The sequence below is a fragment of the Callorhinus ursinus genome, unplaced genomic scaffold, assembly GCF_003265705.2.
Source record: "Callorhinus ursinus isolate GAN/ISIS: 27379988/994484 unplaced genomic scaffold, GSC_fseal_2.0 scaffold18, whole genome shotgun sequence".
Taxonomy (NCBI): domain Eukaryota; kingdom Metazoa; phylum Chordata; class Mammalia; order Carnivora; family Otariidae; genus Callorhinus; species Callorhinus ursinus.
In genome coordinates, this window is record NW_027397080.1 from 21,204,099 (window position 1) to 21,220,298 (window position 16,200).

Consider the following 16,200-nt stretch of genomic DNA (forward strand, 5'->3'; position numbering starts at 1 on the left):
GTCGTGGTGACTTAATCCTGTCCACTTGCTGATTTAGAGGCAGAGCCAGGGCTCCTCCTTGTCACCTGTGGTTAGGAGATGGCAACCCTGTCCCTCTCTGAGGGGGTTTCGCCTTGGCCTGGCAGGGATTTCTGCCTACCAGCTAGGGAGGGAGAGGGATGGATTAAACTAGGCCTCGGCATGGGAAGGCTGTGTCTGGGCGTTGGGGCCCAAGGAATACTGAGAACAGCTAGAGAACAGTCGGGTGGGCGTCCCTGGGGCTTTGCTTGGAGGCGGGGGAGGCCCGGATCACCCTGCTCGGATGCCAACACCCCACACCGCTGTCCGGCCCAGAGCAGGGGGCAGGACGTGAATCCTGAATGAGTGACTGAGCGTAGGAGTGAAGGGCCAGTGGGGGAGTGGGGAGATGCGTGGAGTGCAGAAGAGGGAGACCGACCGCCCGGGCCGCAGAGGCGGGGAAAGACACTGAGGTTAATGAGGGAGGGGGGCTGTAGGTGGCATTGGGCCCCAGTCCATGGGCGCCGGGCCGGGCCCTGCTCACAGCCTCCCTGGGTGCTGAGGGTGGCAGTCTGTGGCAGGCCCGTCAGTGGGGCCCGTCCTGTGCACACGGGCCGAGAGTGGAGCAGCGCGTTGGAGCTTCAGGCGCGGCACCTCAGGCAAGCCGCCACCGCCATCTTGGCTTCAGGTTTCCAACCGTGGGACGGAGGAGATAGCGCTATCTGCCTCAGGTGCCTTGTGAGGCTGTTGACAAAGGTCTAGCGCGAAGGAGGCAGTTTTGCAAACTGCAAAGTACCAGGCTGGGTCAGCGGCTGTTGTCATTATCCCAGCAGGAAGAGGCCCCTGGGCTAGGTCACCTCAGGGTCACTCCTCCCCCCTGCCCCGCGTGCAGGGAGGAGTCCGTCCCAGGGAGGTGCAGGGGGGTGGGGGGGGGTGGGGGGGGGAGGGGGTCATGCCCAGGCCACAGCGGAGCTCTGGCCACCTGGGCAGAGGAGGTGCTGGTATGCAGCAGGTGGATTGGAGGCCCAGGCCCTAGGTGCCGTGCCCCCGGGTGGGGGCCGGTCCCATGACCTCCTCTCGGGGCTGCCAACCTGTTGTTTGCTCAGGAGGCCACCTCCTGGCCCGGCTCCGGCATCCGGGTGTCTTGGCGCTCAGCCAACGTGGAGTGAGGGTGGGGGCCCCAAGTGCCGCCTTTCTGATCACCCCTCTGCCCAGCCTGGAGACTGAGGCCTGCTCCCCCCACTCCCTGGGGGGCGCCCCACCAACGCTACTATTTTGGTGGTTGTGGGGCCCCTGGCCCATCTTGCAACCTCGCTGAGCCTCTGCTTGGAGCTTATTTCTGAGATGCCGTGATGGTAACAACAGCCCTCCATCAGGGTTGTTGTTGTAAGGACTACGTGACATCACCGCACTCGGCCCCCGACCCACACGCTCCCTTCTGAGTCCCGGTAGAGGTCAAAAGTGCCCGGGGAAAGGAGAGCCAAGAGTGGCCATGTCTGTGTCCCTCCGCTCCCTGTGGGCCTTGGGGGGAGGGGGCCAGGCTGCCTGGGCTTGGCTTCAGAAACTTGCTTACCAAGCTGCCCCTGGCCACCTTCCCTGGGACCTTGGCAAGGCCAGGGATGAGGCGGGGGGTGGGGGTGGGGGGTGTGTGTGTTGAGCACTGGAGACAATGGGCCTCTGTGGCCCACAGGGGAGGGGGCAGTTCCAGGGAGTCTCTAGTCTCCGGTTTCAGGAGATTAGAGTCCCCTCAGACCCGATACCACGGCTGGGAGACATAGGCAGCCCCCACGCCCCATCCAGAGGGCCTCTCTTGGGGGTGAGGGCCCACAGGAGTAGCCCTCCACACCCGCTTTTCCCCTTGAGGTCTGTGCCCTCTGCTGTCCCCCATGTGAGTTGTCAGCTTGGTAGAACCAGTTGGTTTCATGGAGACCAGGGAGACTCAAAGGACCCCGGCCTCTCGTGACCAGCCCTGGGCTGGGCTGGACCCCTCAGGCCCTGTCCTGGGCTAACCCCCGACAAGTCCTTCTCGGCCTGATGTTCTCTGGCTAGCTGAGTACCTGCTCTGCCCTCTGGTTTCCCAACTTGTATGTGTGTTGTCCAGCACCTGTCCAGCTCCCCTGCTCCCTGTCACAGGCTTCCTGCCTTGATGGTCACATGTCACCTGCTCTGGCCACCAGAGTTTCACCCGTTTAAGATGAACTTTAAAGCATGAATAGTTCACCAGGCCCCAAAGAAGGAAAAGGGAGCCCCCAGCAGAGGGAACAGCCTGTGTAGAGGCTCAGCAGTGAAACAGTGTGTCTTATTTGCAAAACTGCTTGCCGCCCAGCCAGGCTATAGGACAAGGCCACTCGGGCAGGACAGGAAGAAGGGCGTGTGTGGAGATGAGGCTAGGAGAGTCAGCAGGGGCCACACCCACCTGGGGACCTCCATCCAGCAGCTATCTTTGGGTGGCCCCAGGGCCAAGTCATACCCACGGGAAAGCCCAGCCACAGCTCTAGGGCCTTGAAAGGGTGGAGCTCTCCGGGAGAGTGGCTAATAATAATAATAATAATAGCAAATGCTTCTCTAGGGCTTACTCTACTCTGCGGTTCACAGCAGCCTTCTAAGGGGGGATATTATCCCTCATTTTGCAGAGGGGGAGAAAGACAGGACCCTCCCACCAACTCTCCAGCTGGCTAACAGGGGAGAAGCAACCCAGGAAGGCATCTGGCCAGCTTCCTCAGCCTAACCTAACTCCCTCCACTGTGCCTCGATCTGACCTGCAGTTTGGCAGTGGACGGAACCCCCCTGAGATGCCCCCCGACCCCAGTGCGGCGCCTGGAGCCCTGGACTGACAGAAGGCCTGGGTTCTTGTCCCCAGTTGGCTTCTGCTTTGCTGGGTGACCTCGAGGTGGTGGTTTAACCACTCTGAGCCTCGGTTTATCCTTCTGGAAATTGGAGATCCTAGCGACTGCCTTATCTCCCGCTCCAGTTCCGGTGAGACTCCCAGGAGTGAGCAGATAAAGAGCACTTTTGGAAAAGTACAAAGAGCTGTACTCACGACAGTGAGATTATTATTGTTACCTTGATGAGGAGATAAGGGATGGGAGGAGGTGCAGTGACAGTTGCCAAGAAACCCAGGAGCTGTCAGCGGTGGCTTCCGGCCTGGCCCATCCTTCCCACTCAGGAGCTGGGCCACTGGGCCCCTCCCCCCCCCCCCCCCCCCCCCCGCTGCGCCCTTTCCCTGGGAGAGATGGGTGCTCCAACAGGGTAGGGAGCTGGGGCCAGCTGGCTGACGGCCACGCACCTCTAGGGCCTGAAGGTGACCCTGGAATGTGCCTGGCCTAGATGCCAGCTTGGCTTAGGCTTTCTGTGTGACCTTGGGCAAGTCACCTCCTCTCTGGCTGCCACCTTTGCCTATGGCCAGGTGTCCTGTACCTGGAGGCAGGTGTCCAGACCAGACAGGGCAGGACCGGATCTGGACCTAGGGAAGATGCTTGGTGGTGGCTGTGGGAGCCAGGGAGGGCTGTCCTAGGGAAGCCACTGGGAGCCAAGCCTGGGTGACTGGACTGAGGTCCTGGGTTGAGAGCAGCTATGATGAGTGTAGTCGAAGAACCTTGGGCTGGAGTGCAACCTCTCTTCTGCCCTTTCCCTGTGTGACCATGGACTTGTCACTTAACCTCTCTGAGCCTCAGTTTTCTTATCTGGAGAAAAGGTGGATAATATTCAACCTCACAAAGTTGTCAGGGTGCTCAGATGAGACAACAGACTGTAGAGTGCTGTGCAGATACAACTTTGGTCATGGCAGGGGGAGGGGAAAAGAGGGGAGAGGTCCCTGTGGCCCAGCACGCTCCAGGCACCTCCCAGCTGCTGCACGTGCAGGGAGATGCAAAGCATTTTAAGCTGAGCCAGGCCATGGGGTCAGGAAGGTTTGCAGAGAAGTGGGGAGGGGCAGCCCCATGTGAACAGAATGGTGAAGACCAGGAGGAGAGGAGGGTGGGATAGAGACCGGGGTGTGGGGGGCGCAGTGGGGGAGGTTCAAGTTCACGAGAGGGAGGGAAACGGCCAAGTTGGGGGAGGTGTGCAGAGGCCAGAGGCAGAAGGGGAATGGAGGGGGCTAGAAAGATGGGGGTGAGATGGGTACAGGGTGAGGGAGGCTGAGATGGGGAGGGGAGACAAGGGGACCTGGAGGGGGAAGGGGAGGAGACAGGCTGAGTTTTTTCATCCTTGCCAAATTATTTATTGAGCAAGTAGCATCTATTCAGAGTCAATAGAGTGTAGCATCAGGGCACCTAGACCCAGATGGTTGAGGGTTCAGATCCTCTGTTTCACTTACTGTCATTGTGACCTTGGACAAGTTGCTTAACCTGTCTGTGGCTTAGTGCCCTCCTTTGAAAGACTGAATCCAAGCAAAGCAGTTAGAGCAGAGCCTGCCCAGGGCACCTCCGTCCAGTGTCAGCGTTAGCTGTCCTTGCCATTACTGTCATCGTTGCCTCTGATGCGACCTGCTGGGTCCGCCCGTGCGTTGAAGTTCAGATCTTGGGCTCTGGAGTGACAAACCTGCATTCCGGTGCCTGCTCTGCCTCCTTCACTGTGTGACCTTGGGCAAGTTAACATACCTTGCTGAGCTTCGGTCTCCCCATGTGTAAAAGCAGGCGGTTTTTGAGCCCCTGCCTCAGTGGGTTGGGGTGATGATTAAGTGAAATCATACAAGGCACAGGTGGGCTGTGGCTTTTGTGATTACTGTCCTTCTGGTCCCTCAGGGCTGGGATGGATGGGGGCAGGCAGGGCCCAGGGCCTCCAATTCCTGCTCTGTCCCATTGTGGAGTCCCTCCCGTCTCCTGCCCTTTAGGGCCTCAGCAGTGACCTTGTAGGTGGAGGAGTTGCCTGGCAGGGGTGGGGGGCTACTGGGAGGGGCCTACTCTAGCCAGCCAGGAACTAGAGAGTTGAGAGCCTTGGGGCTGGGTCCCGGATGGAAGTCAGACCCCACTCCCCCTTGTCTTGAGAGACCTCCCTAGTCCTATGCCAGCATGAGCAGTCTTGTGTAGGACGGGTACCTGGACATGGGGAAGCTCAGAGTGAGAGGGTTCTGGAAGGGGAGTGTGTTAGGGAGCTGTTGCCAGACGACTGACCAGTAGCAGCCACTGTTTGAGCCTGAATAGCTCGATCATGGGCCACAACCTCCACTGGGCAGCCAGGGCCACGCCGAGGCCACTGTCCCCATGTCCCCACCACTAGGGGAGCCAGCTTCCCCGGGGTTGCGACCCCAGCACTTCCTGGCCCCCCGGGCAGCCTCTGCCCCCCATCCCACCAGCACTGGCCTTGCTCAGTCAAGGGCGTGGGCTTTACATTCAGGACTCTGTCACCCACCTGCTAGGGGAAATGGCTTCATCTCTCTGAGCTTCAGGGTCTCCATCTATAAAAAGGGAGATAAATAAGGCCAATCTCCCAGCAGTGTAATGAGGGTGTAAAAATGCTTGACACAGTTCCAGGCACATGACCCAGGTCTCGACAAAGAGTCCTCAGGGCAACCTCAGTGGAATTTGCCTGGACCATTTCTGTGGGCCTTCTCTCTACTCCCCCGGCTCCAGTCTCTCCCCAGGTCAGCATGCCTTGCAACCTTCAGGGACCTAAGTTCAGGCTCTTTCCTTGCTCACAAACCTCCAGTGCCTCCCTGCTGCCAACCTCCACTCATTCATTGATTCATTCAATTATTTATCCATTCAACAAATACCGAATGAGACCCTAACTTGGGGACCCAGAGTTTACCATGAATGAATGTATACCAAAGACTTGATTGAGTAACAACCTACTAGCTGTCCAGGTTCTATGAATTTTTTTGGAAGCAGACGCTGGGAGGGGTGTGTCACTGACTCAAGGTCACACAACAGGTAAGTGCCTGGGAATACCTTCCTCACACTGATGCCACTGCTTGAAATGCCACTGCCACCATATCTATTTTTCTGGGTCAAGCCCTGCTTAGTGTAGGCCCCGCTTTAAAGATGCTAGCAGTCCTGGGAGGCAGAGAGGCATCTGGTGCATGCTGCGGGGCTGTGGACCACTCCTCTGGGCTGGTTCTCCTACCAGAGAGGCTGGGCTGAGAGGAGTCAGCAGGCGGGGCTCAGAGGCTGCGGGGCCTCCTTCCTGGGCCAGGTTCCTGCAGGCCCTTCCCCTTTCAGGGTGTGGCAGTCCCGGCCCCCCCTGACCCAAGCCCTCCGCTGTGGGCCGAGGAGGTAGGATCATTTGGTGGCCTGAATGACTCACCCTCCCAGGACCAGCCTCAGTGGATGGGCAGCCACGTCAGGGTGGCCCCAGGCGGCAAGGGGAAGCCAGGCCTGCTCACCTGGCCCTGGGCTCCCTGGGTTCCAGGAGCCACTGGGCACTTCCTCTCCCTGACCCCCGAGGTAGCCTCCCCAGCAGGCTTTCTAGGGTGACAGGAGCTGACTTCACCCTCACCAGACCTGCTTCCTTTCCTCAGGGAGGGGTGTGGGTGAGGGCAGAGAGGCTGAACTTGGAGTCAGGCCTCACACAGATGCTGGCTCTGCCCCTGACCAGCTGTGTGACCTCTGCCTGCCTCTGGGTCCTCATCTGTTAAGTGAGAATACCAGTGTGGTGAGGAGTCTGTGCCCTCAGGCCTGGGAAGAGGGGCTTGGCCCAGTGGGTGTCTACTGTTGTTACTGTCGTTAAGAACAGCAATAGCCCAAGTGTTCTCTCAGTCCTAAGGCCGTGTCTCCCTGAAGGCTCAGGGAGAGGTCTATACAGGTTGAGCACCCTGCTTAGTACAGAGGTCAGAGGACTCAGCCCTCTACAGCAAGCCTCACGGTCCCCTGCCTCAGTCTACCCATCTTCAGAATGGGCTGTGGACATACATCATCTTGGCTGGAGTATGTGTGTGTGGGGGGGTGGTTAACATAGAACTTGGGGAGAGACCCTGGCCACATCCCTGATCTCTGGGGAAGGAGAGCCTGTTTGGCCACCCTGCTCCAGAAGCTTCTCCTCTCCCTCCTCCTGGGGAACCCAGGACCCCTCCTCCATGAAATCTGTCCCCCAACTCTGAGAGCAACTCTTCCTCCCAAAGTTCGCCCATCTCCCAGCTTGGGGCTCTCCCTGACCACAGACCTTTTCTGTCTTCCAGGAGGAGTGATGGGCAGAACCAGCGCTTCCCTCAGGCATTAGACCTGCCACGCGCAGACTTGGCTCCCCTCCATCCTGCTTCACTCTACCCCAAGGTGAGTGCCCCCTCCCACTACCCCTGCTCTGGGGACCGCTGGGGCTGAGCGATCATTAAAAAGGACTGCTGGACAGGGGTAAAATGTTCAAGCAGATGCTGCTTAGGGTTTGGCTCCCCGAGGGGACACCACTTGTCACCCCTGGGTGGGTTGGACCGGGGTCTGTAGCACTGCTGGGGAGGGGGCAAAACAGCTGGGAATAAACCGGCCAACCACCTTCATTATCAACATCACCATCGGCCTTCTCATCTGTAGACCGGGCATAATGATAGCGCGCGGCACAGAGCGATCGTGAGAATTAAATGAAAAAGTACCAGTAATACATTCCATGCACAATATCCGGCACAGGGCAAGAGCTTTATAAATGAGATCATCAGAATCAAACGTTTGCCCGGCACTTGATTTGTGTCAGATTTTTGTGCTGGGTGCTGCGGGGCCAGAAATCAATCTGTCACAGACCCTGCCCTCAAGGAGCCAGAGTCCAGGTGAGAGAGGAGTAACTAAACAACTTAGCAGAATACCCGTAGCAACCACTAGCATTTACTGAGATTTACTATGTGCCATGTGGGTACTTAATGCTTTACAGGCACTATTTCATTCCATCCTCAAACTATAAGTACTATGTGATAGCTACTGTTACTAGTCCCATTTTGCAGATGAGAAAAATCAAGGCTCGGAGAAGTTAAGGTCCTTGCTTAAAGACACACAGGTTAGGATATGATGGGGCCGGGACCGGAACTCAGGCTATATGACCAGAGTGCCGGGCCCTGTGGCCTCCCTGATACAGAAGAGGTCATAAGCCCTCACTTCTGCAGTACACTTTTTGGTTTCTAAAGCATGTCCATAGACATCATGCCTCTTGGGCATTTCATCCGATGAGGAACCAGATGCTCAGAGAGATTTTCCCAAGGTCACACAGCTAGGAAAGAGCAGACTCAGGGCCGGCCAAGGGCCACATAGCTCTCCTCAGCCCGGAAGGCATATGGCCAGGGACCTTAATCCTTGTGGGGGACCACCACCTTCAAGGGGGTCCCAAGTGGGTGTCCTAGGGTAGCATCAGGGGATTCCTGAGACCCTTGCCTGCTCCCTGTGCCTGGGCAAAAGCCCAAGACAGGGCCATGTGGATCCTGGGGCTTGGCAGGAAGGGAGCCACTCGAGGGCACCTGAGTTCATGAAGCCCCCAGTCCCTCTCCCCCTAAGCATACAGGAGGAGGTCTTGCTGTGTGCCCTTGGACCATAGCTTCCCTTCCCTGGGCCTCAGTCTTCCTATCAGGAAAATGAGGGTAGGAACAACCCATCATCCTGAGGACGTCCTGCCTGCTCCGACAGCCTAAGGCTGCCTTTCACGGATTAGCTCCAAGCCACCTCCCCTCGGGCTTCCTGGCCTCCACCCAGTCAGACAGAAGCTTCCATTTCTGCCAACGCAGCTCAGACGGCGGGCTCCAAATCGCTCCCTCCTGACAGCCCACCCTTACTCCAGAAGCAAGACCTAGTCTGTGGATCATCCTCCTTTGACAAGGAGGGAAACCAGAGTACAGAGAGATTGAGTTATCCCCCTGGATGCCCAGCAAACCCATGGTGGGGCCGAGGGGACTCAGCCTTCGTCAGGCCTATGACACATTCTCCACGTCCCTCCTCCAGTACCCTCAAGTCTGTGCACATTTATCATGTGGATGCAGCCAATCTGAGGGGCAAGTCACCTCCCTGTGCCAGTGGGCAAGTCCCTGCTCTTCTCTGGGCCTCAGTTCTCTCATCTGTAAAACAGAGGTGACAGTTCCTTCTCTACCCACCTTGCCCACTTACAGCTGTGTGATGACTATGAAACTAACTTTGGAAAGAAGAAATCAGGAAGCTGAACTGTATGCGCAGTGTTATGTTCCCAGGGCGGGATGGAACTCCCAGAAGGGACATTCCCCTCTCATTGGAAAACCACATTTGTACAGACACTGAGCTCTTCAGGGCCCTTCCACTCTGACACCACCCCCCCGCACCCCACCCCCCGCCATAGGGCTTTCTCCACTCGGGAATTCAGACATCGGCACATGTGTACATCACAGTCTCTCCACACCTCTGTCCCTGGACACGTTCACACGTCTGCAAATGTATTAAGAGACTTGCACGTGTACATAAGCATGTGTACACAGACACACATGTGCAAACACAAATACCCGGGATGTCCATGCACATACAGCCACACCTGGCCCCAGGGTCACACACATACAGCTACATATGCACGTGTGTCTACACCCTCCACTCTGCCTGTCACACAGACGTCTCCAGTGATGCAGGCAGGTCTCACCTCCTCCCGGTGTGGGAGTGGATATCTTCTCTGGCTGCATTTCGATGGGTGCCCGGAAGCGCTCAGGCCTGGAAGTGCCTGCATAAATCAATATTTGCTCCTGTTAATTATTAAAAACAAAGCTACACCGTGTCTGGAACACACATCTCCAGAGTTCCCGCCGGTTCCCCAGGCTCCAACCTGACCCAGAGCCAGGTCTGCCTTCCTTCCAGGAGCCCTTAGCCCTGGAGATGGAGGGTGGTGGGCAGGCGCTGACAGCTTCTCCAAGAAGCTGACGAGAGGTTGTGCACTGAGCTGGTGGGCAGCCCTGCCCCTGCACGGTCCACAGCAGCTGGTGTCGACTTGGCCACAGCTCAGGAAGCAATTGCTGCTTTCCAGTACCTGTCTGGGGAAAGGATGCTGAGGGCCTGGCCCTGCCCCTACTGTACAGTGGCAGACACAATGCAGGGCCAGCTGGAAGGGCCTGCAGAGGTGGCAAAACTGAGGGCCTTATATTTTACAGATGGGGAAACTGAAGCCTATGCAGGTGGCAGGGGCTCACTCAGGGCCACTCAGCAAGTTGTAGCAAGGCCAGTGCTAGAACCCTCATGTCCTGAAGTCTTGGCAGTCCCTATTCCCGCCCTCTCCCGGGATCAGGGCAGTTAGGGTCCTGTGTGGGCATAGCACCTGGGGAAGGGAGGGAACAGGCCAGTCACTGGCAGGCATTAGGAGGTGGGGGGAGATGAGGAGGTAGGGGAGAGCGGCTCCAGGCCTTGCCCTGGATTCCCAGTTTCTGTCTTTTCCTAGCTGTGTGAACCTGAGCATGATATTTCACCTCTTGAATCAGTTTTCTATTCCGTAAAATGAGGATGACGCTCGTACCTCCTGGATTGTGGGGAGAGGTCATCCTTGCTAGGAGGGCAACGTTAAGTAGATGCTCAAGGAGAGCCCTCTGTCTACGAGGTAATCCTCTCCTCTTCCTGCCCAGCTTCACAGCCTGTCCCAAGAACCCCGGTCCTGAGGCGGGATAGCCAGAGTCTGGGAAGATAGAAAAAGGCAGGGTAGGGGCCCGCTGAATACAGCCTGGGGGCTCCAGGGGGAAAAAGCATAGAGCGGGCGGGCGAGGGCGCAGGCGCAGTGTCCGGGGACCGCGGGCCGAGCCGCGCGGGGGGCGGGGCCTCCGGTGTTCCCACCCCGGAATTCCGAAGCCACGCCCCCGCGCCGCCCGTACCTGGCGCCCCGCCCCCTCCGGGCCCGGCAGCCGGGCGAGCCCAGCTCAGGCAGTGTGCCCCCGGGAGCCCGGAGGCGAGAGCGCGGAGCTCGGCGCTGCGGGGCCCGGGCCGGGGCGCGCGCGGGCGGGAGCCGGCCGGGCCAGCTGAAGCGCCGCCGGGGCGGGGGCCCGGCCGGGCCAGGCTCGGGATGGCGCAGCCGCGGCCCCTGGCGCCCCCCGGCCGTCCGCGGAGGGGCTCGCTGCCCGCTGGGGCCGGCTGGCAGGTGAGGACCAGGGCGAGGGCGGCCTGGCCGAGGGGGGTCTGCGGGAGCCGGCTCAGCCCGACTTGCTCGAAGCCGGGCAGGCTCTGCCCTAGCCAGGGCGGTGTGCGAGGCTCCGTCATGGAGGGTGTGTTAGCTTCTGGGCTGACACCCGGGCACGGCGGGTCACAGGGCGCAGCCCTGCCCTGGGGTCCCGGGCCTTGGGCTCTTTCTCGAGCCGCCCCCGGATCGGAGTGCCCGTGGTGGCACCGTGGCTCCGGGCTACCGTGGCGCTGTGTGTGCGTGCGTGAGTCCGTATGTCTGTTAGCCTCGGGACCACTTCAGCGTCCCCTGCCCCCTTTAGGAGGGGTCTGAATGTCACCGTGTAACTTTGCGTGGTGCTCTGGGCCACTTCGCTCACCGTCTGCCATGTGTCGGGGTGTCTGCTGCGCCTGTGAGGCTGTAACTGTGGGTGTCACTTGTTGCTGTGTGTGCTCTCTGGGTGACAGTCCCATGTGTCAGTGTTTATGTGGCTGTGACTCCCTGTGCATTGTTCCTGGCCCTCGGGTCACCCTGAGTGGGGTGCTCTGGAGGCCAGTAATGCGCCCACATCACTACTGGGACTGTGCTGGGCTCAGATTGTGTGACCCAGGCACAGATGCCCATGTTGCTGTTGTACAGGATGTTGAGTTAACAGTTGTGTTTGTCTACCTGGACTGCAGGTGTGTCAGTGGTTTCTGCTGTAGGTGCCTGGGGAATTGTCTCTTCCAAGCTCAGGGTGTTGGGTGTGGCCATAGGTGACCATGGGTCAGTGTCTCCCGTGGACTCTTGGAGTGCATTTACAGGGTGGGTTTTGCCTCTGGGGGCAGGCCTCTGAGTGTGCACCTGGGGTGTTTGTGTCCGGTGATCCTCACGCTGTGTGTGTGCGTGTGATGGGTAGTGTGTACTCCAGTGGGCGTGAGGGGGTGTGTGTGAGGGTCAGACCTGTGCTCCTCACTCTTGCTGATGAACCACTTCCACAGTGGCTGCGCACGTTTTTCCCCCTCAAAACTCACTGAGTGTTTTGGGGTCAGGTCTGTCATGTGTGTCACCAGGGTGCGTGACTCTGTTAGGGAAAGGTGAGCTTCTATGTGGGAGTGGGGCTCCGTGGCTCAGTTTCTGTGAACACAGCTGCCGACATCTGCGAGTGCATGTTATTGTGTCTCTCGGCGCACAGATGTGAGAGTGGTTTTGTGGTGTTTGTGTAGCTTCGTGTTCAATTACTGATGTGCACATCTGCACAGGGGTGGGTTGGTATCTGTGTGTTTGGCTTTGTGGGACATGGACCTATGTGTCTGTGAGTGGGTGAGCTCTTGTGTAATTTAGGACACTGACATGTGTATTTGTGTGTTAGCGTATGGCTCTGAGGCTCAGAATTGGTGTGCACAGACCCCCTGGGTTTGTGGGGGGGGGTTTATGTGTGTGTTTGCTTTCTTTGGTACGGTGAGGGTGTGTTTAAATATTGGTGCACAAGGCTGTGTGTGTTCAAGCAAGAGGGAGAGAAAGAGAGAGTATGTGTTTCCTGGTGCGCAAGCCCATAGCACATGTGTGTGAGCTCAGGCGGGGCCCCCACTGGGCGGCAGGAGCCAAATGAGTAGGAGGCCTTGGAAGTGCTGGGGGAGGGGCACTATCGTGGAGACCCGGGGGGGGGGGGGGGGGGGGGGCATCCCAGGCCCAGCCCCCAGCCGCTCTGTTGGGCTAGGAAGCCGCCTTCCAGGAAGGCTCGCGGGGAGTTGGCGCTGGAGAGGCGGGAGCTGCTGAGCCGAGCTGGCAGATGCCCCGAGTAACCCTGTGTGTGCCCTGGCTGCCCTTGGCAGAGAGTGGCTGCAGTGGGAGGGGCAGGGGGATGCGCGTGGACTCACACACAGCGGTTGAGCCAGTGGGACATCCCAGCGCTGTCTCCCCCGACAGATACCAACCCACCCCCGACTCATACTGCTTGCAGGGGCAGTGAGGGTGGGGCCCTCTTCCAGGAGAGGCGGGTAGAACCACAGACCCTCCTGAGGATCCCCGCTGTCTCCTCTCTGGCGCTGGGACCTGGGGTACTTGGCCCGTCCTGGCACTGCCAAACTTACAGTGACGTGGGGGAGATGTGTCTCTCCCCGAGGGTCACATCCATCCGGGTCTGAGGCAGCAGCCTCCTTACACTGGGAAGGGGACTGAGTGGGGTGGGCGGCTGGGGGAGGGCCCTGGGCCCTGGGCTGACTTCACTAAGCAGTTGGTCAAGCCCTGCCGGTCACCTGCCCTGAGCTCCCTCCGGCAGTGCCTTCTCCACTCCCCCTTGCTTCTCAGACAGGCCCATGGGGGTTGGTTAGAGTTGGAGGGACCAGGAGGGCTGGGGGTGGGTGGAGACTCTTCAGGGGCTTAGCAAGGTCAGCTGGGCCGGTCCTGAGGACTGACCTGCCCTCCTCCATCTCTGTTGCAGAACACAGATCTGTTTGAGATGATTGAGAAGATGCAGGTGAGGTTGGCTCTGTTGCCCATTTTGGGGAGCCGCAGAGGGGGCTGGGCTGGAGTGGGGGCCCTTGCTGTATCTCCAGCCCTGTTCCTCTCTGAGGATGGGCCAGGGGCCCTCAGCAGACTGTTCTGGGAGGAGGTGGTGGCAGTGCATTGTTCTGAGCCCTTGGGCTGGGGGTCTGAGTAGAGGATGGGGACTAGGGGTGCTAATTCCCTGTCTGACCCATGGGCCCAGGCCCCACTTGTGTCTCCCCTGCTCCCACCCCTGTGTAGGTCCCCAGCAGGGCTGGGATCAGTGGCTCATCCTAACCCACCCGCACGCATTCACACGCATTTCCCATCCCCCAAGAGGCATCCCAGGCTCCGCAGGACCCCGGTGTCGAATGGGAGGAGGGACAGATGCCAGGGCACAGGGCAACCCGAGGCTGTGCCACAGGCAAGGGGATGTGCCCCACCCCCTCTACCTGACCCCTGCCTACCTTCCACTCCCAGCCCTGGTCTTCCAGACCTCTGTCTGATGCATGGGTACCTGTTGGGAGGTGGGCAGGGGGGTGGGGCAACTTGAACAAACCTCAGGAGCTTCCCCTCCCCGCGATGTCAGTTCGCCCTCCAAACCCTCTCTTCTGCGCCTTCCTGTTTCTCTGCCTCTCTCTCTTTTTCCATCTCTACCTCTCCCCTCCTTCTCTCGCTCTCTCTCCCCCCCTCTGTCCCTTTCCTCTCTCTCTCAAAACACACATCTTTGTAGATGCAATGGCCTCCACCCCACGCTCACACACTAGTGCATGCAGGCCACCCCTGCCCCCAGTCCCAGTGGCACACATTCCCACACACAGCCCCCAGCTCTCCCTGCAGAGGCCTGGATAACCAAGCGCCCAGCACCCTGGAGTACCCCCACATGGCCGGGCTTTCCCCTTCACAGGGGTGTGGGCCTCCTGTGGGGTGGTAGTGCTGGTAGCAGGCGTGGGAGGGGTATAACAGGATGTACCTTCTCTCTGCAGGGAAGCAGGATGGATGAACAGCGATGCTCCTTCCCACCACCCCTCAAAGTAGGTTGGAACCATGGCCCCACCCCACCTTTCTGTGGCTGTCTGCCTGTGCTGTTTGCTTCTTGAGCAGCCTCTCCAAAGGGCTTGGGACCTGGAAGGGGCGGGGAGACTCCCTCCCCAGGCATGATCAGCCATTGCAGGAAAACTCAAAGCCAGGACCCAGGAGGCTTCTGCCTGGGAAGGCTGATGGGGAGGGGAGGAGAGGAGGAGATGGGAGGGGTGGCCTCGTTGCCCCCCCCCGGCCCCCCTACCCTCCCAGCTACCTTCCCCCATGCCTACTGTGAGGAGACAGACAGGAGGCCGGGGATGGAAGGAGTTGGGAGGAGGCTCTTAGACTCAGAATTTTCTTGGGGTGGGAGTCCCACCTCCCCTCCAGATAGGCATATGGTTCTGTGGTTTATTTGGGACCTCAACAATCCAAGAAGACTGGCAGCTGGGCATGGGGTGGGGTGAGGTGGGCCCAGGGCTTCAAGGTGAGGGTTGAAGGGGGAGTCCATGGACATATGCCTGATACTTTGTCCAGAGCAGGGGTTCTCAAACCAGGAGCATCAGCATTACCTGGGAGCTTGTTAGAATGTAAATTCTTAAAAAAAAAAAAAAAAAAAAAAGTAAAATTTTGGGCCCCACTCAGACCCTGGGAAATGGGGTGGGGCACAGCCATGTAGTTAAGGAGCCCTGGAGGCCATTCTGATGCACTGAGAACCACTGGTCCCGAGGTTTCTTCTGGGGAGGCAGTGAGCCTTTTTCCCAAGGCAGAAAGAGCCCCGGAGGAGGCTGCCAGCACTCCGGGAGCTAAGTTTGCCTCAGCCTCTGCCTTGAGGGGTCACCCCAAGGCAAGCCCTGGGGAGATGACCCAGCCCCACCCACACTCCCAGCCCAGATGGCTGGCTGAACGATGGAGCATTCTGGGGAGGCTGGAAGTAAGTAAAGGGTGAAGACCCCACCCCAGCTGGGTCTCTGCCCTGTTTGTGTTTTGTAGACGGAGGAGGACTACATTCCCTACCCGAGCGTCCATGAGGTAACTGGCTGGACCCCCTGAGCCCATCCCCGCCCTGAGACCCAGAGGTGCCCACAAAGGGAGCCTGGATTCTCAGGTCCTCCTCCCTGCCAGGAGCCTGATCGCAGGCCTTGGCTGTGGGCACCGGAGCCTCAGCTTACTGGCCCAAGTCTTCAGAGCCCCTGTGAACCTTTAGACCCCTAATCCAAACCTTCCAGCCTCTTGGCCAAGGTCATGCTACCAACTCTACCTTCCCCCAAGTCCTCATCCTTGAAGACTGTAACATGGGGTTCCGTGCAGCCTGGGTCTGTGCTTGCGGTAGGAGGAGAGGGGCTGGAGCAAGTCTGCTAGAGGGGGGGATGCAAGCCCTGAGGCCCACGTAGGCTCTGGCTCGTTCCCTGGCACTCCTGAGCCATGGCAGAAGTGGCCCAGTCTGAGTTGGGGGGGTGTCCCGGGGCCCTGGTAGGGTGCAGAGTGGGTGGCTTTCAGCTGAGTCCTCTTTCAGGTCCTAGGGCGAGAAGGACCTTTCCCCCTCATCCTGCTGCCCCAGTTCGGGGGCTACTGGATTGAAGGCACCAACCACGAAATCACCAGCATCCCGGAGACAGAGCCACTGCAATCACCCACGACCAAGGTGAAGCTCGAGTGTAACCCCACCGCCCGCATCTACCGGAAGCATTTTCTTGGCAAGGTGGGTAGTCCACTAGT

General features: G+C 59.1%; 1 protein-coding gene across 12 annotated transcripts in view; it reads left to right on the plus strand.

The window, feature by feature from the left end:
- RAP1GAP (RAP1 GTPase activating protein) overlaps positions 1-16,200 on the plus strand; it is a 64,771-nt gene that overhangs the window by 29,664 nt on the left and 18,907 nt on the right. For 9 of the 12 annotated variants that reach the window (XR_012381353.1, XM_073903220.1, XM_073903221.1 and 6 more), the window contains 5 exons: positions 7,112-7,205; positions 13,418-13,453; positions 14,448-14,495; positions 15,475-15,513; positions 15,998-16,183. Coding sequence is in view for 11 of the 12 variants with exons in the window: in XM_073903220.1 (XP_073759321.1) it covers positions 13,436-13,453; positions 14,448-14,495; positions 15,475-15,513; positions 15,998-16,183 (291 nt within the window). In the remaining variant the exon portion in view is untranslated. Of the gene's footprint in view, positions 1-7,111; positions 7,206-10,827; positions 10,978-13,417; positions 13,454-14,447; positions 14,496-15,474; positions 15,514-15,997; positions 16,184-16,200 lie in introns of those variants that run through there. The other 3 variants (XM_073903216.1, XM_073903214.1, XM_073903218.1) reach the window with 3 other exon arrangements.